Consider the following 25,153-nt stretch of genomic DNA (forward strand, 5'->3'; position numbering starts at 1 on the left):
ATTTTCAATGGATTTTGCTGATTTTTCTTTTATTCTTTTGTTGTTGTTGAAACATTTTTTTTTAATGCACATAATATGTATTAACTGATAAAACCTTTGAATAAACAATAAAATGTATCATAGCAACAAGCCACTGAGTAACATAAACAATAGCTGTGTGATCGGGCTGAGAGACAGCGATAAGTTCTCGAATAGATTGCGCTTAAATCCCGCACTCATCACAGTCTCATATTGACAAGTGGACTCATCTGAATTCCACTCTTTTCTGCAGGATAAGGAGACAGAAAGCTGGGGTGGTTGAAAGAAACCGAGAGAAGGATGGCAGTGGAGGAGAAGCCAGACGTGAAGAGCAGCAGCTCCATCGTTCCCTGCTTCCTGTTTGTGGAGGTAAGCAGCATGCCGGCATATTTAAAAAAAGCACAGACGATGAGATCTTGACAGAATCCGGAGCATGAAATAGCTTTCACCTTACCTTGCAGATCCTGCACAATTCATGATTGTATCTCTCGGCCATTTCCCGTTTCTCTGAGCGTTCACGCCGACTCCTGGCTTATCTCTGCAATTTCCTTTCCTACAATGAGGATAAACTTCTCTGGCTCTGAGATTTGACTGTCGGTCTAACCCTCCAGCTTTTTTTTTTTTTTTTTTTTTAATTCCTTTTTTTGCACTTCCCTTTTTCCCATGTTTTCTGCAGTCTCAGTCTGTGTGGTAAATATTTCAGTGTTTGGGACAGCTCTGCAAACGCACGTTTCACCTCTCACATCCTCGCTTGGTGTCAAACATCCTCGGGCATTCCAGCACCAGCTTCAGATCAGGATTTTTAAAGCGGCTAAATTTTTTCTGTGGCATGTTGAGGGTTTTTCAGCTAATTTTCAAACTCCATGAGTCATCCTGATGGCTGTGGATGTCACAACACAGACAGGGCTGCTGTGCTTTGGGATTTTGAGTTGTGTTATACAGACAACCTCAAAGGTGTCTGTCGTAGGCTGAGCCTGCACCGAAAGACACACTAATGTACAAGAGAAACAAACGCACACCCGTTTTTTTACATTGTTTTTGAGAGCAGTCAGACCGATGAGTCAGAGAGCAGAGGAAGTCCCTGAGTGCTCATTGAAGAGTAAGTGAGAGGCTTGAGCTGGTGAGGAAATCAGACAGTCTGTACTGCAATTAGGCTAACCAAGCAGTCCAGAAGCCCATTGGCTCTGACTACGCCAACAGACAGCAATACAGCCAGAGTACACCGTGCTGTCAAAGTGTTCCTGCATTGCAGATGCAGCCGTTGGTAATTCGTTATGTTGATCTGACTTAAACATATAGACATGATACAAAGATTATTAAATTCTGTGAAACTAACGCCCCCGTGAGGACATGATTTCCAATGACCATTGTGGAAAAACGTGCATGTTGCCAGTGAGCTGTGCCTATCTTTTGGAGCAAGTATCGAATGGGAAGGTTGCAAAAGAGAAACACACAGCTCGACCAAGCAAGACGTCAAAGTGTCAGGACAGAAAACTCAAAGCAACATGCCTGAAAATAGATAATGGACAACAAAAGAAATGTGGAAAAAAACCACTAGTCTGGTATACTAGTCTTTTTTGTTCCTGTCTTGCATACACTCTGTCCACTCTGTGTCTGTCCCAAAGGAGCAGCTGAGATATGAGTTACAAACCTACTCCTCATCTGTGAGCCTGTCTGGGAAACACTGGTCCCCTTTGGTTACAATACACTGTAAAAGCCCTTTTAGTAGGCCACTCCACCAAATGCCTCCCACACATCAGCCCTGGGGTCTCTGTCAGTTCATCTGTAAACTCCACGTACATTTCTGTGTGTGTGTGTGTGTGTGTGTGTGTGTGTGTGTTTGTCTGTGTATATTTGATGAGATACAGAATATTTCTGCCTATTTGTACAGGAGTGGAGAGTCTTAGACAATGTCATGCCTGAAGAAGGGGGGGAATTACTGCTTTTATCTACAATGGAACGCAGAGAACATGTTTATTTTCCTTCTAGAAGAGATAACATGAATGTGTGCACGGCGGCCTGAGAAGGAGCAGTTACAGCTAACAGTTTAATGCCTGTAATTGAATGTATTATCTAAGTGAATAAATATCCTTGCATCAGTTTACATACTTCATTAGCTGTGAAAGATTTAAAGGCTGTGTGACACACTCCTGTTATTTCGAAGTCTGGAGAATTTGCTGATATCTGCCCAAGGTGTCCCCAAGCGAAAGAGCCATGACATTAATTCTGGAGACTTCAGTTTGAGTCATTTGCAAGAGTATTGTTTTATTTTTCAGTCCAGTCTCACTAGAAAATACATAATAGGTACATTTCTCCACATGTCCAAAACGTGTCCATCTTTGGTTTAAAACAGGGAGATGGAAGATGGAAGTGAGTCAAATGTGCATGTTGATCTGTAGCTAGAGGTGAAAGATGTCATCTGCTAAGCCAAAATGAAAATTAGTGTGGAAATGGTAGTGATGGGGAAGCCATTTTTGTGACACTACCGTGTTGTTTTGCTGCAGCTATTATATATAACTTGATTTTTAGGATTAGTTTCTTCTTGATTGTAAACATTTTGATTTTTGTCCCCCCCCCCAAAAAAAACGTTATGGCATTCTTTTTATTGCACTGTTAATCATGGATGATAAGTCAGTTCAGATGCAGAAATTAAGACTTTATCATTGCTTCCTTTTAAAACCGCTTTCTATCTGACCAAAGTTTTTAAAAGTTGCTTGTATGTACAGATACCAACAGTGGGCAGCTTTCTATGTTTTCTTCTTCTGAGAATGAAAATAATCAAATTTATTGTCAAGGGCCAAATATTTGTTTATATAAATTGTCCATGCATCTATTTTCTATACCAGGTTAATCCAATGCAGGGTCACGGGGGTGGGAGGGGGGGGCTGGAGCCTATCCCAGCTGCCATTGGGCAAAAGGAGGGAAACAGGCCGACAGTCCATCACAGAGCCACACGGAGACAAATGAGTCACCCAACAATGCCCTAACACTCCCTCCTGGGGTCAATTAATCATCACCAGTTCACCTAACGTGCATGTTTTTGGACGTTGGGAGGGAGAGAACATGCAAACTCCACACAGAAAGACCCCAGTCGAGGATTCAAACCAGGAACCCCCTTGCTGTGAGGTGATCGTGCTAACCACCACACCACTGCGCAGCCCTTAAGCAAAATGTCCTGATACAATTTCATATATTTCTGTGTAATTTTGCAGCAGGACTCTTGTTGATGGAAGATGGAAGTCACTGCTGCTGCTGCTGCTGCTGCTGCTGCTGCTAAGCAGACAGACAGCATCACTTGACCTGCTTATTGAAGGTCCAATGTTCAGTCAGGCATGAAAGGTTTTACAGAACAATGTTTTTCTAACTCTGGCTGTAGAAGATGCAGGGGATGTTGCGCAGTATTATTTTCATTAGGTAATGAAGAAAACAGGATTATTTGTTCTAAAAAACACAGGTTTGATAGGTTCATTGGGAAGATAATCAAATCATCAGGGACAGAAGACGTGAGTGTGGTAGATTTGGTGTCTGGACAGAGAAGACTGTCTCTCCGCACAATCTCAATCTCTCTCAGTATTGATGTCACTGAGAAAACCAAATTCGAGGAGATTATTTTTCTTTTTAATTTCCCATTTCAAGAGTACAGTCTTGATGCTGAAACTGAATTTGAAATATTGAAGTCAAAATGTTAAGAATAAAATCAAAATGTACCTCACTCTCGACATTTTGACCCCTATTCTGGACCAGTTTAAACAACATTCAGTCCCAGCTTGATGTGAAATAAAAAAGTGCAATCAGACAAGGGGCGACTGCACAGCTTGATTAAAAATCAAAAGCTAACTAGCACCGGTTAGACTGATCATTTTCATTTTAATTTTAGTTCTCTTTTCGATCAGTGTGTACTCACACACGCACAAGGAATCCTGTGTGATCCACCTCATGTTCTGCACGCGGGGTACGAGTTGTTGCCGTCAGGCAGGCGATGCAGAGCTCAGCGATGCGAACCAAATCGATCTGAAAACTCCTTTGTGTCCATGTCAGATGGTGTTTTAAACAGCAGCTTGAAATAAGCTGAGCTCACTGAGGTTGTATCGTAGGATAAAACATGAATTGTTTGATGCCGCCTGATGATTGGTTTATATAGAGCATGCACTTATTCCATTTCTACTGTGTATTCTCATCTTCTTTTATTCATACATCACAAATGTACCTATGTACATTTTAGTTGCTTAATCTTAAAAATAGTATTTATAGTCAAGCATAATGAAGTCAAAGCCAAATATCCCTACAGGGAAAATTAAGCTTATATCTATCTATCTATCTATCTATTCTAAAATTAGAATATACACATATATATGTTCCTTCTCTAATTTTTTTCCTCAGTGATGCACCTCTTTGTTTTTGTGGGCTTTTGGTTTATTGGTTTATTCCCGCCTGTTTGCTGCAAAACACTTCCACACAGCAGCTATCTGTCTACATCTGCTGGTTGGCAAACCAGTGTTGGGCGAACACTCTTCTGGTTACTGCGAGCGGGAACACGGTCTTGGATATGAGAGTGGAACATGGCCAGTTTTTTCAGCGCTCTTTTGTCTCTTTTCCCAGTTTATACAGGATTAGATTCTGTTCAGTGTGAAATGAAAGCTACACTACATTCATGCTGATAATTAAATAATAATAAAAAAAAGAATGATTATAATTAATAGTTCATAACCGTCTTCGAAATCACAGTGTCTGAAATGTTGAATTGTCTTTGGCCCCTTAAAGGTTTGTACTTTAATACTTGACTTTAGAAAGAATGTGCTCTAGAGGCGACTTGAGAATGTGAGCTGAAGAGTAATTACTCTGAAATAAGATGCAGAATAAATGGTTTGGTATTGCAAAGTTGCTTCAAAACATGCTAAATTCGAACTGGTTTAGCATGGCTTTAGCTAACAAACCAACAGCTGAACTAATAGACACTGCAAGTGTTCGCTCGCGGTGAGATCCCAAATCTTTGAGGAGTGTAGAGATTGAAGCATTTTTTTTATCTAGAATGTTATCTGTCATTAGTTGTGAGGTATATTTTATTAGTTTTAATGTCTGTTAGTGTACAAAGACGACACTCATTTTAAATGAACTTCAAACTTTACTGAGCCATATTCACAAAACCACCATTACAAACTCTCGGTAGGAACGACTACCCCCCCCGGGCGGACATGCGCATTAACAGTTAACAAACTCCCCCTTTTTCTTTAAAGAAAATAAACTCAAGTATAGTACTGTTCAAAGCACAAAAAGAAAAAAAAATACTGCCTTCATATTTTGAGTCCATTAAATTTTTTCTTGTTCTTTTATTCCTTGAGGTGCCATACACCTTCGCTGAAGGCCTTTAGGAGGAGGAGAGCTGACGCTCCTTTCTTTGTCAAGCAGTCAGCAAGCTGGTCTTTGGTCGCTGACCACATGATGTGTCGAATGATTCCGGACTGGATGAGCTCCTTGACATTGCTAATTTCAAGCCGCAGTCTCTTCTCTGTGACTGATTTGGTAGACTTTACAGCATCCAGGAGTGAGTGATTGTCAGTTATACATATTATGGGTAAGCCTCTGTGCTTGCAGTCACCTACAGTAAGTTCTGAGTAGAGTGTGGCCAGAAATATAGCATTATCAATGCCATCTGCAAGGGCCAGTGTCTCCCCTGCAAGAGTACTTCTCACCAGTCTTCTTATTCTTTTTGACTGCCAGCATATAGGTGAGAATTTTCCATTCTCTCCCATGAGCATGATTAGATGACCACCCTGGGTGCCACCATCAGGAAGGTTGCCCATTGACGAATCACTGAACACGACAAGCTGTAGGGAACTGTCTTTGCCAAGGTGCTGGAATTTCAAGGTCACTTCATCAGATTTGAGTTTCTGGATCAGTTTCTTTATAGAGTGCAGAGTTTGAACAGTAGCAGCTTTCATACTGGATGCTAAGATGGACACATCACACATTGCATCTGGCCTTGTTTGTCTTGCCACCCACAATATTTGGCCAATTTTTGATCTAAGCATGTCAATTTCTTAATTTGTTAGGGGAGCATCTCGCTCAGCAGCTCTAGCCGGGTTCACAGGAATGGGCTGGAGATTCTTGATGTACATGCTCTGCTGTACCTGTACTGTGTCATTCAGAGAAGAGAACTCCATTCCAATATAGCTGAAGGTGTTGTGCTCTTCCCGTCCAATTTGGAAAGCTGTTTTTAACTGTGGTATGACTTTTGTGGCGAACCTTTCAGAACCTCCCCAGATAAAATCATCCACATGACAGCCGAGTACTCCCATGACATTGGAGGAGTCATCTAGCCAGTAGAAGACTGCTGGATCAACTTGGGACACGACTGCTCCCAACTGCTGCATTGTGTCCTTCACTTTATTATACCAATAAAGAGAGGCATCTGCTAGTCCATAGACACACTTCTTCAGTCTCCACAGAACGCCTCGGCTCTGAGCCTCTGGTGGTGGGCGAATGTAGATGCTTCGAGTCAATTCTTTGCCTTGCAAAAAAGCTGCTTTTATATCCATAGAATTCAATTGCCATTTCTTTTGACATATGACGGCCATGATCATTCTCAGTGACTCTGAGGCACATGTTGGGGAATCTTTTGGAAGTTCTTGAATATGCATTTCCTCAAAACCTCTGGCGACTAGTCTAGCTTTAGGTGTGACACCATCAGCGGTTTCCTTCAGTGTACACACCCACCTTGTGGAGATGCATTTCTGTCCTTCGTCATTCACTTCCTCAAAGACATCATTCTTCTTCCAGTTGCATAACTCTGCTTGTTTTGCAGCATCAAAGATCCCGTCATCGACCATCAGAGTGTCCTCTATACTGCTTTCCTCACATAAGACAGTGTGCTCTGCTGGTACTGTTTGAACATTGTCCATTTCACCCAGATTTACTGAGCCTGTGGAACCAGCAAGGTCCCCAGATCCACTGAACTGTACATTGTACCAGTTTCTGTGTTTTCCAGTGAACGCTGCACGACTTAGAATCGTTCCTGTTAATGTTTGTCCACTTTCTCTATCTGTATATGTCACTGTTTGTCCAGCTTTTAGTCGCACATCTCCATGTTTTGTGAGTGTGTCAGTCTGTACTGTGTCAGCATTCGGTCTGTTTTCAGGAGCAAGTGGAGCGGCTTCAGCATGATTTTCTGATTCTGGTGGATCATGAGTATTGGTCTCTTCTCCGCTGTCAGTATCGTCATTCTCGTGGTTAAGTCCAGAATCCGGCAATGTTTGTTTGTCAGTCTTTTGCTGAATGTCCATATCTTCTAGCACTGTTTGTTGGGCATCAATCTTTCTCAGTCTGGTGTGATGCACACGAACATAGGTGCCCCCGTGCCTGACAAAGACTACCACACCATCTTGGCCGATGACCACCCCTGGACCTTTCCACTGTGGGAAGTCAGCTCGTTTGTAGTATACTTTGTCCCCAGTTTCGTATCGATCATCATTGGCTCTCAATTGTTTGCGAAGGGCTCGTTTGATCCTTTCAGAGCACTCCGCTTCTGTGAATGCTTGGCGTGCTGCATGCAGAGTTGTAATATGCTGAGCCATCCAGGTATTCATTGTAGGACTTTCAAGTGCTGGTGGTTTATAAGTTAGAACTGACGGCATGTTGGGATTTTGTCCAAACACCAGTTGGTGTGGGCTGTAGCCATGCACATTGTGCAATGAGTTCTTTGCCATCAGGGCCCAGTCTAGAGCCAATGACCAGCTGCATTAATTTTCCTTTTTCACCTTCAACAGGATGTCGGTGAGGGTGTGGTTATGCCTTTCCAAAAGGCCATTGCTCCATGGGCTATAGGCTGCAGTGGTTTTTAGTTCAATGTTGAATTTTTCAGCCATATATCTCATTTCTTCATTGTTAAATTCACCACCGTTGTCAATAAACAGCTTATGTGGGGTCCATGCACACTTATCCAGCAGTGGATGAGATGCTTCATGATGTCTTTGGAGCCCCTTTCACACTGCGACCCGCTACCTTAGCGGGTCCAAATTGCACCTTCGACCCGCGTCGACCAATGTGAACGCTTGGCGTGTTGGTGACCCGTGTCGCCTGAAGCCGAGTTCAGGGGGAGTTGCCTAGTGGCAGAGCGTCACACGAAACACATAAAATGCTGGGCGTGTACAATGACGTAGGCACAAGCCATGCGTCGGAGGTAGGGTTAAATACACCTTGAGGACTCGTTTTTTGCAATTGTATATGCAGTTCATGGAGATGTTATTTTACGGGGTGTGGATGGTTACAACGTGGGATGCCGCCGAAGAACATATGCGGAGAATACAAGAGCAGTATAGTCCCCGAAATGTGGCGGTAAATAACGTCCTCTGCTCGGAGGCTGATGAGCTCGCGGACCTCCTTGTCTCCCCAGTTGGCCCTATTAAAAAATGTCTCCAACTTGATGTAGGCTAAAACAGAGTAAAACTTGTCCTCACCTGTCGCTGTTGTTCTGAATCAGCTGTCCATTCTGTCTTTTAAACTCCTCACGTCACGCCACGCCCACGTCACGCCACGCCCACGTCCGACCCGCGTCGATTGCGTTCACACCAAACTCGGCTCGGCAAAAAGACTAGGGTCCAACGCGGGTCGAAAGGCGAGTCGAGTTGACGCGGCAGCCTGGGTCGGCAGTGTGAACGCAACATGGACACGCTAAATTCGCGGATTAAACGCAGGTTATTCGGCAGTGTGAAAGGGGCTTGGGTTTCTTGGTTGTCACAATACTCCCTGAACTGAAACGTGTGAAGTGATCAATGACATGGAGATACCATACCCCTGGTTCCAACTCATGTAAGTCCACAGCCACTGTCTCATTGTAGGTTGAGGCCATGGGTAGGCCCACTGCAGGCTTTGGCTTTGGCTTGCTGTATCGTACGCATGTGTCACATTTGCTTACAATGTCATTGAGAATTGCAAGGGAGTCGTCATCATGGTTGCCTGCACAGTCCAGCAATTTTTTTAGCTTTTCTACAGAGGCATGTCCAAATTGTTTGTGTACTTTTAACAGAACCTTCTGTTTTTCCTGTTTTGTCATATTTTCAGTTACAGTCAGAACTTCTTCATCCTTCTGGATGTCATTGTCTACTGAATTATCGTTTGCTTTTATGTTAACACAATAGTGACCTGAGGAGGTCAGCTCAAGTTTCACTGGCTGCTTGAACATAGTGGCTTTATCATTCTCAATGTCCAGGACTGCACCTGCTCTTTTCAGTGATGTTTTGCTCAAAAGCAAGGGAATGTCGACTGGCACAACTTCTGTTTCTATATGGCATTTAGTCTGACCGATCACAGCGGGAATAGTCACACGCTTTGTGGAATGAACAACTCTACCATCTCCAAATCGGAATGCTTTGGTACTGGTGCGGGTCTCAAGCTCACTCTGCTTCAGTCCATCAACATAGTTGTCAAGCCATTTTTCTCCACAAACCGTTCTGGTGCAGGCAGTGTCAATGACAGCTGATCCTAAAGCCTCCACCATGAATATCTCTGTTTCAGACAACGTTTCCTTTGACAACAAAGTGATGTGACACTCATCAGTATTTTCTGTGTGGCTCTCAACATTTTCTGTTCATTTTGCCTGTTCGTTTTTGTGAGGACAGTCCTTTGCCCAGTGGTAAGTGCTCTGACAGATAGCACAACGTGATCTTCTTCCATATTTGCCTAATGGGTTTGACCCAGGTGGCACAGGAATTTGACTTTGAGAACTTGACTTTTTTCCAGTAAATCTGGTGAAGTACGCAGTCAGGATCACTTGATGCACTAGCACCATCTGGCGGTGAATTATTGCCAAATATCCTTTTCAAAGCTGATTTTATGGCACTGAATGTTACATTGGAGCAAGCGGTAAGAGCCAATTGTTTGTCTTTAACTGAAAGTCCAGCGGTTTCGAGTAATTTAAATGCGAGAACAGCATCAGGTAGTTTCATGTTCAACTTACTCATTTTGTTGTATACTCGTTCGAATGCAACGATGTAATCCAACATGGTAACATTGCTCTCTCTTTTGATTTTGTCAAACTCCGTGTAGGCATCGTACTGACGGTCTTTTTCCTCTTTCAAATACACCGTGTCCAATTTCTCCAAAAGCGTTGTTAATCCCTGATCTTTGTTCAAGTCATCCGCGGATATTTCCAGTGCTATACTCCTCGCTCGTCCAGTTAGCGATAGGGCTACCACGCTCAACGTGGCACTCTCTGGAGGCGCCTAATGTCAAACAACTCATTCTAACTATCAACAATATTCATCTGAACCAGTCAGCAAGGCACACGATGTAACTAGGCCAGATGTCATGAGAATGTCATGACATCCTTCTCCCACACTAGCGCCTGTTTCTTCTGGTCCAACTCGGTAACTAGCTTCCAGATCTTGATTTCATTCTTCCAACTTTCATAATCCGACTTGTTTTCGTCAAACGGAGGCGGCACTTTGTAGCTATGTGCCGACATCCTCTGCTACCAATGTTAGTGTACAAAGACGACACTCGTTTTAAATGAACTTCAAACTTTACTGAGCCATATTCACAAAACCACCATTACAAACTCTCGGTAGGAACGACTACCCGCCCCCGGGCGGACATACGCATTAACAGTTAACAATGTCAATCTACTAGCACAGCGCTAACAGTGTCAAAGTTCTCTGGTCGTTGACGACAACCACTTGTAGGTTGGAGCACAGAGAACAAAGAAGCTCGAAGATAAAACTGAGAAAGACAAAGAAAAATGAAAAGAAATAAAGAAAAAACTGACGCAAACTAAAAATAAGGAATCTTTTCTAAAAAAAAAAAAAATCGTACAGTATGTTGTTGAGTTTGGATGATGATGACAGAAAATGCAAAAACAAAACAAAAAGGAAAAAACTACTCAGCGATTGTTACGTTTACTTTGAATTGCATTTCAGTGCAGACAGTAGGAGGAAAATAATATGATAATTATACATAATAATATTAAACAATTTAAGCAATCTGGAGGAATTTCTGTGTGTAACAGGCAAGAGCACAAGTCTAAAATAGACACTCGTGACTGCGCTACATCTGGAACCGTCATTTATTTGCAGCTGATAAGCACTTGGAAAAGGGATTACAGTAGAAAAAAACCTTTCGTCAAACACTTAAATACATAATTAAATTTACCAATGCCACTTCAAATTTTACTGTACAAAAATAAACCTAATAGTATTTAAGATCTTTTCAAGACAGAAATGGACGCTATGTGCTCCAAGAATAAAAGAACCACCCAGACTGTTATCAGCAGGAAGTCCCTGTGGTGGTATAGGGTCGTATCAGGTGATCTGTTTCAGACCTTAAATTAAATATATGAATCACTACCTTTTCATTTATTTATTATCATGTATTTACTTTTTAATTTTCCATATCATCCATACTTGTTCTGATTTGGGGTTGTGCATAATTGCCATGCAACGTTGCTCTTTCTGACACAATTACACTTTTTTGGGGGAAACCTTTATCAACAAATAAAATTAACTATAGCATGGATAGCTCTAACTAAAGGTATCAAACTCTTCCTAATTATGTTTTTTGTATGTTGTTATGTATGTTGAATAATTCACACATAAAGCAAAGATATAAATAACAAGTTGGAGTTGACATGCACTTTATGTGTGGGATAGGCAGAGGGATTTCTTGAACGGCATGTTGGCAGACAGATTTGAGAGACAGGTATATGTTCACCTGCTCTCAACATGAATGCAAAATAAATGAGCTGAATTATGTGAATGAGGGGGGATAGGGTCCGGTGCGGGTGAGGTGACGGTGACCCATACCAAACCAGAAGGACCTGCTCTTTTATTAAGACCTGCACACCTCATCAGCACTTACTATGGAAACCAATCAGCCAGACTCGGGGCTTGTTCCTGCTCTCTTTCTTCTGACTTCTTTCATCCTCCCTGTCCTAATCACAAGTCACAACCTTTTCTGTGAGTGCAGCCCACTCAGCCATCTTGTTCCAGGGGTCTGCTCCATCCCCGTCCTTTTTGCGCTGTCATCTCCCATTTTTCAACTCGATCCTCTGTTGATCTGTGATATTAAAGAGATTTCTCTCGGCCATTCACAGCTGCACAGCCATTCAACGCTGCATTTTCTGTACAATGTACAAGCCTATATTATGATCTTCCTCTCCCATCCACAATCATCCAAGGGTCAAGGCTGATGATAACATGACAAACATTTATTTTTGAAGTCTTCGACCTGCAGAGCATATCCACATATTGTGGATTTTCTTTTGAATTACAGCATAGTGCAAAGATCTCTTCCTTTATTCTTTTTTTCTCTATCTTCCTTCCAAGCTGCCAGACTTTTTTGGTAATCTTTTAAAGTGGTCTTGAGCAATAGTACCTCAGGCTTTCTGAAAGACTTTCAAAAGTTTTCTTTTCACATTGGCCTCTTTTTTTTAATTCATTTTCAGTCCAGTCCTTGTACTTAACCATTTTCAGTGGGATGAGTTTGCTTTGTTCGTTAAACCACTTAACACTGACCTATGAGTCGTTTTAGCATAAAAAGGCACCCAACTCAATGGATAAAGCAGTGATGTATCTACACATAAAGCAAAGAACTGATTTTGAATGAAATCTTTAGACCTGACACAGGACCTGAGAGATGCATCTGGACCCTCAGTGGATCCACCAGCTGTTCACTGAAGTTGATCCATTGTATAACAGTTGATTATCAAATGGCAATCCTGAATGCTGAAAGACAAGAAAAGAAGATGTCTGGCGGCCTCTTCTCTTGAAGCTTTTTTAGGTTAAAGTAAAATGTCAGTAAAATTGCAGCTGATTGTAATATATATCCCTGATGAAATCCTTTAAATACACTAAGGCCAGAAAGACACTCGTGGCAAAATTTTTATTTTCTTGTTTTTAATGTATCTTGATTCGGTTTGGAGCGTAGGCGAATTCTCAGTGACAAATTCTACGATGCACAGCGGTTAGAACCGTCTCCTCACAGCAAGAGGCTTCCAGGTTCAATTCCCAGCTGGGTCCTTTCTGTGTGGAGTTTGCATGCTCTCCCCATGTATGTGTGGGTTCTCTCCAGGTACTCCCGCTTCCTCCCACCTTTCAAAAACATGCATGTGTGAGCATCATTTGTCTCTGTGTGGCCCTGTGATGGACAGGCGACCTGTCCAGGGTGTACCCTGCCTCTCACCCAATGACAGCTGGGATAGTCTCCAGCCCCCCTGCAAGCCTAAATTGGATTAAGCGGATATAGAAAATGGATGGATATACATAGGTGACCAGTAGGGTCAAATCTGACCGGATGTCCGACATCATCAACTTAGTGGCCTTGCATACCATCAATAATACCTCTCTGCTGTGATCTTACCATCAACCTAAAACTAACCTTTTCCATTAGTGACATGTTTATTGTTTACATTCTACAAAACTCCAGTTTGAGTCCTCCGTTGTGCCCCCTAGTGAAATCCTCAGGTAACATGCAACTACATGAACAATTAAACTCAAGACAAAGCAGGTTGTCTCTGTGAACGTGTGGTCAAAAAGTAAGTGTAAGCTGATATTCAGCTTCGATATTTATATAAGGTTTATATTCATTCATCTGCATTTGTGAATTTCTCATATGTCACAGATCAGCTCTAACTTTTCGTGCATTTGTGTGGGCGCAAACATTTCCTTTGTCATCTCTGAATGAAATCACCTATGAGTAACCATCATTCTAATCTTCCACAGTTTTCCCCTAAATTAGCAGATGTATCCCATCTATCACAGACATTCCTGTCGTTCCCTCCTGTCATTATCTTTGTTAGATGAGTACAGTGTAGTTACAGGGGAAGTTCATTTTTTTTAAACCTGGACCTTATTTCTGGCATAAAATACGTTCATCTACTCACCGATAACAGTTTGGTGAAAGTCGGCCTCCTTCGGACGCTATTTAGATTTCTCGATATCCATATAATGGGAGAGATCAGGGCATAGACAATACAGCCTCTAAGTAAGACATTATCTGTCTTTATTTCACCAATACTTTAAGACGAATGAATGAATGAACGCGTATTATTGCACGGTTAGTTCAGAGCTGCCGTGTTGTTGTTATTAGGGGCAATCACCGGCTTTCTACACACTTGTCTACTGGGATGACGTCATCGACGAGCGCCGCTGCAGCACAGCTTATTTACTCCGTGCTCTGTGACGGTCGGCTAACTTCACACAGAGTTTGCTACTGCTAGTTTTGTGCAACATGGCTGAATATTTATCAGATTTTGACGACGTGGACAACAACTTGAGTACGATGGACATCCTTACCATTTTGAGCTGTGCTGCAGCGGCGCGGGTCGTCGATGACATCATTATACTAGACGTGTGTGTAGAAAGCCCCCGATAACCCCCCCGATAGCCCAATAACAACAACACGGCAGCTCTGAACTAACAGTGCAATAGTACGCGTTCATTTATTCATTCATTCGTCTTAATGTATTGGTGAAATAAAGACAGATTATTTAGAGGCTGTATTGTCTATGCCCCTTTCACTCCCAAGGTTAAACTAATAAGATAGGAGGAGAACTCAACAGGAAAAAAACATTGCTCACAGTACTTATTTTCTAACACTTTTGCTTTTGTTTAGTCACCCAAACTACTTCAATATCATTTCATAGAAGTTAACATGAAGTTAACACAGCATATATGGTTTCTTTTCATGGCACCAAGAGCCAAAAAGAAAAAAAGAAGAAAGACATTGAAATTTGTTGTAATTCTCCACTGGGGGGCACTGTTGTATCACAGCTGAGACTCCCCAGTACAGTGTTCCACATAGTTTTGACATAGGTTTACCACTCAACACAAGCTTTTTATATACATATACATATATATATATATATATATATATATATATATATATATATATATATATATATATATATATATATATATATATATATATTTATATATATATATATATTTATATATATATATATATACACACATATATATACATAGATAGATAGATGGGTAACAATCTGCTAGCTTCACACCTGTTGAAGGAAGTCTGCCTGGTTTAGCAAACAACAATCTCTTCACACACAATGTAACCCTTACACAAACTGCATGCCAACATGTGGATGCTCGCTTAGTCACACAAACACTGACAGAAACACTGAAACTAGAAAACATGGAGCACCTAACACATGCTCATACAGCATCTCTGATGTGTGACCAAGATAACAAGAGCAGATTGTTTTTTGGTTCCCATCTGTAGAACCTAACGAGAATTATTTCTCTGTGATCGTGTGGGGCAACTTTAAGCTGATGCTGTGATAAAGAAAAAGTCTCTCAGGCTATTAAACCTTCACACAATTAAAAACTAAGTAGGGCCCTGTATCAATTTCTTTCCTGAATATCTATCCTCCCATTAAATCAAATCATCTCATTTATGTCTCTCGTCTTAAAGTAACAGTGAGTAAAAGTAACAGAGATCTATGAGAAAATACATGATCATTTAATCTAAACGCATAGAAATAGAGAAAGTAAAACACAACTGTAGGCAATGTATGTTTACCACCTCCATTGTACACTGTAATCTTCCAAAAAAAATCACTATCAGAGTGACTTGTGAGACAGCATGCTTGGTCGCCTATTCTTCGAAAATTTACTGTCAAATAAAGTAAGTCTCTCTTGCAACAAAGTTGACAAGGAAGACCATTTCAGTGCTTTGTCTTATTTTTTCCCCCACGCAATGACAAGTTGGTTTAAAAACGTACTCCTCGAACCCAAGAATGCGCCCCCGGTTGTGACAAAGTCTTTAGATGTTTGCTCTCGGTTGAAATCATTCAGAAACAACTTAAGGCCTGGTTCAGTTTGAGCTCAGTGTTGATAGCACCCACTGCTTGAATCGGGAAAACAGCAACAACAAAAGAATGGCTTTAGAGAAATCTGTTTCCACTTGCCTCAAGATTGATTAACAGAATGATATTTCTATTGATTTGTTTAGGTTGTTTAGTTTTGAGGACATTAAAGGCCAGATTGAAGTATTCCAGAGGACCCTTCTGTCCCTTTGGTTGTACTTTGGCCACATGTGCTTTATAATGAACTGTATCCAAAACATAATGCCATTTTTCACACTGAATCTATGAACTTAAATATTTCTTATTATTTCATATAAATGGTGTTATTGTCGATTAGAAGTTGACTTCCTGGCAACTTCTGCAGTGCTCCTAAACACTACACGAGGCTGTCAAGTTTAGTCGAATGTTTTTGGTGCGGTCTTTTTTATTTTATTTTTACAGTTTGCAACCCGCTGGTGAACAGTGTGAAACATTAAGCAGGTAACGACCCGCGTTATTTCCCTCAGGAGTTGTGTCTGGACTTGGACAAAACATGTGTTCATGGGAATGTGTTTTTGGGACAGCAGCTTGAACAGCACAGAGGTCGGAGCTGTGCAGATAAAACTTGTTTGCACGGCTCTTATCGCTACTTTCATGACATTAGTTGAACTGGGGCAGAAAGAAACCAAAATCAGCCATATTGTTTCGCTCATCCTCTGAGCTTAAAATGCTTCGGCAGCAGTCATCCTTTCAGATTTTGTCATCAACAAAGGAAGTAAAGTGAAGCCTTCTGTTTTAACTGCGCCCGTGTGACCCGACTGCCTCTCTGATATTACTTATTCATGAAGAGTGAAAAATACACAGATTGCACACTGTATGACTTGGCAGACACACTTGGAGCTTGGGAGCAGATAGTGGGCCAGTAATAGCTTCTGTGCTGCAGTGTAATCTCTGTACTGTGCATACACAGGCTTTCCCCACGGGCACATGTGCACTGCGGAGGTGTGCTTCTGACCTCACTGAAATGCATGCACAAAAGCTGGATCCCCGATATTGTGTTATCTGTTCAAATGCACTACACACGATGACAGGCAAGAGCACCACAAAAGGTGTTTTTTTTTTTAAAGTAGAACAGAGGACTGGACTGTAGGATGAGTTAAGCAGTGCTCCACTCCTCTTGTCTCTTTTGGTCCCGTTTTACTCAGTTTTCTCTTCAGATCTCTTTCTTTCACATAGATACAGTCCAGCAGCTGTCACTCTCTCATTAATCTCACAGTTGTTTTCACCCCAGCTGCCTGTAAACTATCCACTTGCACCTCCAAGCAACCCTCCCTATCAACCACCTCAGATCTTCTTCCGTCTCTTTCATTCACTCGTTTAATCTCAGCTTGCTCACATCACCTTTCATCTCCCGTCTTTTCCTTCCCCTGCTGGGACTCCAACAGCTCCACATTTTTCACTCTTACGTACACCATTTTAATTTTTTTTACAGTCTCGAGTCTCTCTGAAGCTTAATTTCCACAGAAACCTTTCCAGAACCTAGGGGTCTTTTAGGGGGTCCTTTCCTGAGCCCTTTCATTTTGACCGAGGCTAAAAAAAGAGTTCCAGGGTAGAAATGTCAGCCCCAGAGTGCCAAATTAGGGAGACTACCCTGAACCTTTAGGGTGGGGCTTACAGGTGGTCGAGAATTGAGAGCATATTGTTTCTACATTTCTGTCTCAATCATCTCAGATTTAATATCCATAAAATCTGTTCATTTGAAGTTGTACTCAGGGATAGTTATGACTGCACAATGAGCGGCAGAATGAATGAGGAGACGGGGCTCAGATAGTGACAAGCAAGCAGCTAAATCCAAACATTAATCTGTGATTGTTTCGCAGCAGTTATCCTCTAAGGCATGAATGAAAACCCCCAAAAAAGAAATATGTAATTTTCACTGATTTTTTTTTTTTTTTAAAGTGAATTTTAAAGTAAACCTAAGGAGCACTTCCTGTTTTTTGCTACTTTTTTTGGGGCACAGAGTTACAGTCTGGTGTGTCCGGTTGTCGCCTGTTGAGCAAACGAGTAATTGTCATAATGATATATTGTATAATTGTTTTGAAGAGTTCTAAAGATGGGTTGTGAAAAGTTACAGACAGCAAACACTGCACGAGCATTAATCGACTTCAGATGCAGCCTCTGAGACATCTGTGGAACCATGCTGGCCAGACCACGTCAGACAGAATCGATGAAGAGAGGATAGTTTCTACTGATCGATAGAAGTCAACTGTGAGGCGTGAAGTGACTCTCTTCCACTCTGCCACTTCCACAGCTGTTGAAGAGCTGCACAAGGCAGAAACACCGCTTTGTAGAAGGTCATTTTTGCCCACTGGAGGGTGGAGACACAAACCGTAAACATATTGTTTACATGCTGTTACTGCATGAACTTGTCAATGACATCGCGATGGCATATGTTTTCATGTTTAGGGAAAGACTAGGATGTAAAAGCAGCCATGGGAATTTTACTCAAAAACTGTTGTTAATAATATCACAAATGTGGAAATTACTTTCCAAGCCAACCACACCAGGGACTAGATGCATCGATGATGTGCATGCACTACAATAATATGAACATCTTTTCCTACAGACAAGCTGGTATTTATACAGAAAGAGTGGCTCGTGCGCTGCTTTAGGCCTCTGAAGGCTGTTGTTCTTCAGCTCTCAGGAACTTTTTGTTTTATACCTCTGCAGGATCCTTTGCTTATGGTATTTTCCCCCATTCATCAGTTCTTGTCCTGTTCTTTTTTTCCAGCACAGAGACCATCAGATAAACTAGATTTTCTTCTCTGATCTGAGCTGCTGCAGCTCTCGCTGTGATGCTGTAGTTAACACTGGCTACCTTTTAGTTTCCAGGTGACTGAAAACGGGCAATTGTAGGAAGACATAAATGTGGCAGTGTGTAGAACTGTGTCACTGCATGTCTTTTTGTTTCAATGTAAGCTTGCGAGGAGAAGCAAAGAAGTGGAAGTGGGAGTATGATGTGTGGGTGGTGTTGGTGGTTGCACTGATGCTGGCAAAGTGTTGGTTGGTAGGAGGTTTTTGGCTTTAAACATAGTTTGGAAAGCAGTCTCCAACTCACTGTAAAACAAAACGGGGTCGTCGTCGTCTTCCAGTGTCAAACATGTTTATCCGGAGTATGAAGAAGAGGAAACCGGATAAACCACTTGTTCAGATTTTTGTTTTTGTTTGGTATCTTTTGTCATTCTGTGCCGCGTCTCTGCTTCAACACTGAGGATCTTTGTTGTTGGAAGCTACGTTCGTGTTGTGGTGCTGGCAGCAGAATGCGTTTTATTAGTTCTGACACAAATTCAGACACATGGAGCTAACACATGTACAAACCACATTTCCAAAAAAACATTGGATACATTTTCTAGACTGAGAAAAAACCTAAATATGTAGTTTGCTTATTCATTTGAACTTTAACAGACACAACCAAACATCTTTTGTTGCAGTGAGCAAATATAAACCAACCTGCACTTTGATGTCAACAACATTGACAAAAAAGTAGAGAGATACGAGAGAGAGAGGAAGACAATAAAGCTTCGAATGAATTTAAATAAATTACAGTTCAATGTTTTTATTAAATTTGAGAAAACATTTTTAAAATTTTCTGGAAGGTGATTGCTCTGGATGTTGACAGCTCTGAGGATTTGAGGTCATGAGATGGAAAGAAACACAAACTTGATAAGAAATAACCGCTTCACCTGTCGGGATAAAAAAAAGAAGGTAAAGGGTTAGCCTCTAACTCTCTGTCTCTGCTTAATGGCTGCACACTCCAATTTTTCTTGTATCTCCCTCTTGTTTTCTTCTCTTTTCACTGCCTTTATTCTCTCATCGTCTCTCACTTTTGCACTTCTTTCATTCATCCCCATTTTAAGTCCTCCCATCTTCCTCCTTCATTGTTTTTCCAATGCGTCCTCTGGGCTTCGTCCTCATGCAGGACCTCTGACGTGCCGGCCAGGTGCAGTGTAGCGTGGGTTTAAAGCAGACCTCTTAATGGACAGCATGTGTCTGACGGTGGACCCCTGTGCTTCTCTGTCCTTCTGCTCTAAATTCCCCATCCGTAAAACACAAAACTGCTCTTTCAGGCAACATGGCTTTCACTGCATCGAGGGAAATGAGCAAACCACCAGAGTAAGATGACAGAGAGAAAGAGAACATAGAAAAACAGGCCGACGTGGTGAGCCTTGTCAGAGCCCTGTGGCTGTTACTTATACTCCGGAGATCTACCTTAAAAATGTGCTAAATGTCGCAGTTTAGAGGGAATAAGTCTTAACTACGTTGAGTGCAAAAAGACTGTGATCAAAGTAGTAGAAGGCTTGTAACTTCTGTTCTCCATACTGTGCCACTGGGGGGGATTTTGTATCAAACTTCTTTTGTAGATTTACAGCAACAAGCAGGAAGAGGGCAGTGTGCTTCCAGTAAAAGTGTTAATAGTGAAGGATGATGAAAAACTACTGATTCGGTTCCCACTGTAGCCACTCAAAAAAAAAAAAGATTGGTGAAACTGACAGCTGGAGCGGTGTCAGTCCACCTCCAGGCCGAGGGGCCCTTGAGCAAGGCACCGAACTCCCATGCTCCCCGGGCGCTGTGAATGGCTGCCCACCGCTCCATGTATGGCATCTGTCTCTATGAGTGTGTGGCCCTGTGCATGTGTGTGTCAACAGGTGCCAACCTGGATGGGTTAAAAGCGGAGGACAAATTTTGTGTGTATGACTGTATGCATGACAATAAATCTAATCTTAAATCTTGTGTTAATTATATTGATGCTCCAACAGTTTGTTTGACAGTCAAAGTAGAATTTCCTCATTTTTAGATAAAGAGAAAGAGATCTTCGTGTGAAATGAAGAGCTGAGATCATTTGGAAATAGGTTGCCACATCCGTTCAGGGTGTGGCATTTGAAACAGGGACACTATGTGTGACTATCTTAACATCTACTACAATGTAAGAGCCAAAAGAAGAGATACAGTATACATCATCACATGGTAAACACAATGCAGTGAATCATTTTTCTGGTGACTATAGTTAAACATATGTGCAACATTCTAATGAGAATGAGAACTGATAAGTGATCCTAAATTTCTCAAAAAGCATCAAAAAGTTATGCCTCCAAGCTTATCAGTTCCTTTATCGATACCGGCAGGTGGCATTGTACACTGATTGGATATCAACCTCATACATACAAGGGTCTCAAGTCTCATGCACTGAGAGAGAGACAACAGTATACACCTGTCACATACTCTCGCCCCACATATCCATTTTCTTATGCAGCGTGCAAAAAAATCTAAACTTATGACCTTTCGCAAAGGGACACGATTGCACCTGTAAATGTAGCCAAAATCACTGCACGGGCGTTGTTTTTAACTAATCTGGATGGTGATTTTTTTTTACCTCTTTATTTATTGAATGGGCTACTTTTCTGGTCACGATGTCACACCCGTTTCGCCATATGACTGAAGAAAAATATGTCAATGAAAGCATTGCCACTGCTACTGCTTACCAACCAAACATTTTAAAATGACCCATCCATTTTAGATGTCCACCAAGAGACTTTTGCCACAGCTTCCATCAGCTCTTAGGCTACTGACAGCTCACTTAAATCCCCTTTACAAGTTGCGGCACAGGCATTGAAAGTGATGAGTGAGCAAAGGGAGAATAAGTGTCAATGTGATGTCACGGAATAAGTTATGAAAGACAGAAGAAGACCAACATTTGCCGTAGGGTTGGTTACATAGTCTTCTATAGTCTGGAATGAAAATAAGTAGTATCTTTAACAAAATAAAATGTAGTTTTCTGGGCCAAAAATATTGTTTTGACTCTGTGTTTGAATCTGCAGTAAAACCTTTGTCAATGGGATTTAATTTGGGCCATTGACTGGGTTTGTGCTATATTTTATTTGATCTGCATGTCAATGTAAACAAATATCTAATGTTCTGATTGGTTCCGGTTAATATTTACACCTCTGGACTTTAGGATTAATAATTATTGTGGCCAAATACAGTGGTGGACAAAGTACTCAACTCCAGTACTTGAGTCAAAGTATTGACACTCCTGGACAAATTGTACTCAACTACAAGTAAAAGTTGCTCGGTCAAAATTTAACTCAAGGTAAAGTAGTGAAGTACTTACTTTTAAAAATACTTGAGTATTCCAAAGTACATTTTCTAATATCAGTACTTTGCTGTATTGTTTCCTGAGTGCTTCTACAGAACCATGCAACTCTCTGAAACCACCTGATGATGTACCGACATGTAGACTTTTTGTACCACTCTGCTACTAAAAGTCTGTACCACCTGTAAAAACTTCATCAAAAACATGCAATAAAAAATTATAAGGATGGCAATTAAATTTATTTAAAACATCCCCACCCAAAAAACAGGAGAGCCTTTTTTTTTTTTCGCCCCACACATTCACTATGGAGTAGAAGTTTACTGTAGAGAATATTACTGCGAACAAACCACAACTCTGCTTTGACGAAGAACTTCAGTTCACAAAACAGTCGCGTAGTCTCGGCAGAAAACAGCTGAGACTTCAGATCTTTTTACACCACTATGGTGTGGCCAATTGCGTTTTAGGGAAGAAAAACAGCAACGGCACCAAGCCTAAAAGGAACGAGTAACGACAAGCTTCCTAGAAATGTAGTGTAGTCGAAAGTACAATATGTCTTTGAAATGTAGTGGAGAGAAAGTCATAAGTTTCAAAAAAAAAAAAAATACTCAAGTAAAGTACAGATACCTCAAAAATGTACTTGAGTACAGTACTCAACTAAATGTACTTCGTTACTGTCCACCACTGGCCAAATATATCCAGTTAAGTCTCATGGTAAGATGGTAAACCACAAATCAAAAGGCAAACCGTGGTATTTGCCTAAGATTAACTACATAGATTGCAATGCCTAAACCCGACCAAACAAAAAGGTTTGAGTGAAAATAAACAATGACACAAAATAAAAGCATGTGTAGAAAATACTGGGCTGTACGGGAGATCGATTTTAAAGTATTTTTTTTTTGGGGGGGGCTTTTTGCGCCTTTATTGGATAGGACAGTGGAGAGTGACAGGAAGCAGGAGGCAGAGAGAGGGGGAACCACATGCAGCAAAGGGCCGTCCAATGCAGGACTCAAACCGGGGCCAGCTGCAGCGAGGACTATAGCGTGTTATACATGGGGCGCCTGCTCAACCCACTACGCCACAGACCACCCTGGGAGATTGATTTTTATCTTTTGGATGGTAGTCATGTGCGTGACACCAACACCACATTGCATTCTTTTATCAAAAGTCTACTTTTTTCCGATTATGAGCAGCCTTCCTTGTTTTCAAGCTCAGGCATCGAACTGCTCTCCATTAGAGTAGGTCGTCCAATAACCCGAAGGCTGGCGGTTCGATTCCCACTCTCACCACTTGAATAGATTGGTGAAACTGCCAGCTGGAGGGGTGTCAGTCCACCTCCTTGTCACGTCCGAGGTTCCCTTGAGCAAGTCACCGTATCCCCATGCTGTGATTGGCTGCCCACCGTCTCTATGAATGTGTGACCCTCTGCATTTGTATGTGTGTGTCAACAGGTGCCAACCTGGATGGTTTAAAAGCGGAGGACAAATTTCATGTGTATGCATGTATGCATGACGATAAAATCTGATCTTAATCTTAAGAACTAGCGAACCAGTCTGGTGGGAATGCTGTTCGGTAAAACGAGCATACCCATGAGGAGACAGTAACATTAGCAGGATATCAGTTGCTCCATTGGCTGGGGGATTTTTGACAGGGTTGCTTTAAGGCATTAGCTTAAAATAATGATGTTTTTTTTAAACGTTTTCATGAACTTCCAAGAGACTGTTCAAATATCCCAGCAAAGATTTATACAAAAGATGTAGAAAAAAACAACTTTTTTGCCTCACACAGTCAAGATAAAGGGAATATGTTTCAAACTAATGCATGTCTGTGTTCCACACACACACACACACACACACACACCTAAAAAACTCCCTTATCTGGTTTGCATTTGATCAGAAAAGCTGTACCAGTTAAGGATTTTACGCCGCTCTAGTCTGTTGACACAGTCAGCAACGTTTTTAAAATTCTCATTACTGGCTTGACCAGAAATGAACTCGCCTGACAAACGTTCCCTGTGTGTGCTCAGTGAGCAACATGAATATGGTGCTATCAGGAATCACTTTTCTGTAAAGTATATTCGTGCGTCAGAAAGAAAAGCTGCTTGGTACCGTGTCACACTGCATTTGCTCTGCTTCTGTTTAATAATTAAAAGATACTTCGTGGCGAATCAAGATGAATCTGCCAATAAAGAGAGGAGCGCTGTGCTGTTTTGCTTTCCCTGAAGTCTGTGATGGCAATGCTCGTGAGAAAGTAAAATAAAAAGGTCTGTTGCTGTCCTCATAATGTCATCAGCATACACTCGTATTTTTGTATATTCTTCTCTAAATGTATTGGTAAAGTATTTGTAGAGTTCATATACTGAACATATATGTATAGTTCATGTACCCACTCACAGTAAGGCCTTTATTGTGCCGTTGGCTGTTGCTGTTCCCTGGACTTATTCCCAAGATGCTTTCCATCTATCCGCGCTGCGATCCCGGGCGTGTTGATGTCAACCTTGCTTCCTCTTGGCAGTCAGTGCCAATCTGTCAGTCCAGCAGCAGATGTTGAAGTTCAGGAGTACAGTCATAAAATATTCAGCAAAGTTTTAAATAAAAAAGGTGTGTCTGTGTGGTAGATGGTAAGGACAAAAATAATTGAAATGAGTGAAACCAAAGGGAGCTTTACGGGAGGGTAAAATCCCCGCGGATGGTACAGAAAAAGAGTGAGTCAGAGTCTCTGAGTGATCTTTTTCTCTTTCAAGGCACCATGGAGCAGCTGAAAGAGACACACGCTGTGACATTTCTATTGTCATACTTATAGATATCAGTTTGAACAGGATATTCGTCAAAGAAAAGGGCAACGGCTCATCCTGTTACACCTTTGGGAATGTGGCAGTGCACAAAGGGTGAGTGCCTGCTGATACTGGTGCCCTTTCATAAAAAGATAATGTGTAACTTGAGGTAAATTTTCACGACTTTGCTTGTATGATGTGAGGTTTTAAGAGTCATGTGTTGCTATGTAAGAAAACTTCAGTGAAAGATTGAACAAATCATTAATTATTTCCCCATGAAAACCCTGAATTTTTTATTAAACTTAGCGACCTGGGGTCATCAACATAAAGTGGCACTGCTTACTGTTTGTAAAGTTATTTGGTTTTCATTTGTTCAACTTCATTTTATCAACTCCAACATTCGCTTAAGTAACTATAA

General features: G+C 41.4%; 1 protein-coding gene across 3 annotated transcripts in view; it reads left to right on the top strand.

The window, feature by feature from the left end:
• plppr2a (phospholipid phosphatase related 2a) overlaps positions 1 to 25,153 on the top strand; it is a 67,882-nt gene that overhangs the window by 7,893 nt on the left and 34,836 nt on the right. For all 3 annotated transcript variants that reach the window (XM_075453325.1, XM_075453328.1, XM_075453326.1), the window contains exon 2: positions 272 to 387. In XM_075453325.1, coding sequence (XP_075309440.1) covers positions 319 to 387 — 69 coding nt within the window. In that variant the 5' untranslated portion in view covers positions 272 to 318. The remainder of the gene's footprint in view (positions 1 to 271; positions 388 to 25,153) is intronic.

Source organism: Odontesthes bonariensis, chromosome 21 (genome assembly GCF_027942865.1).
Source record: "Odontesthes bonariensis isolate fOdoBon6 chromosome 21, fOdoBon6.hap1, whole genome shotgun sequence".
Taxonomy (NCBI): Eukaryota; Metazoa; Chordata; class Actinopteri; order Atheriniformes; family Atherinopsidae; genus Odontesthes; species Odontesthes bonariensis.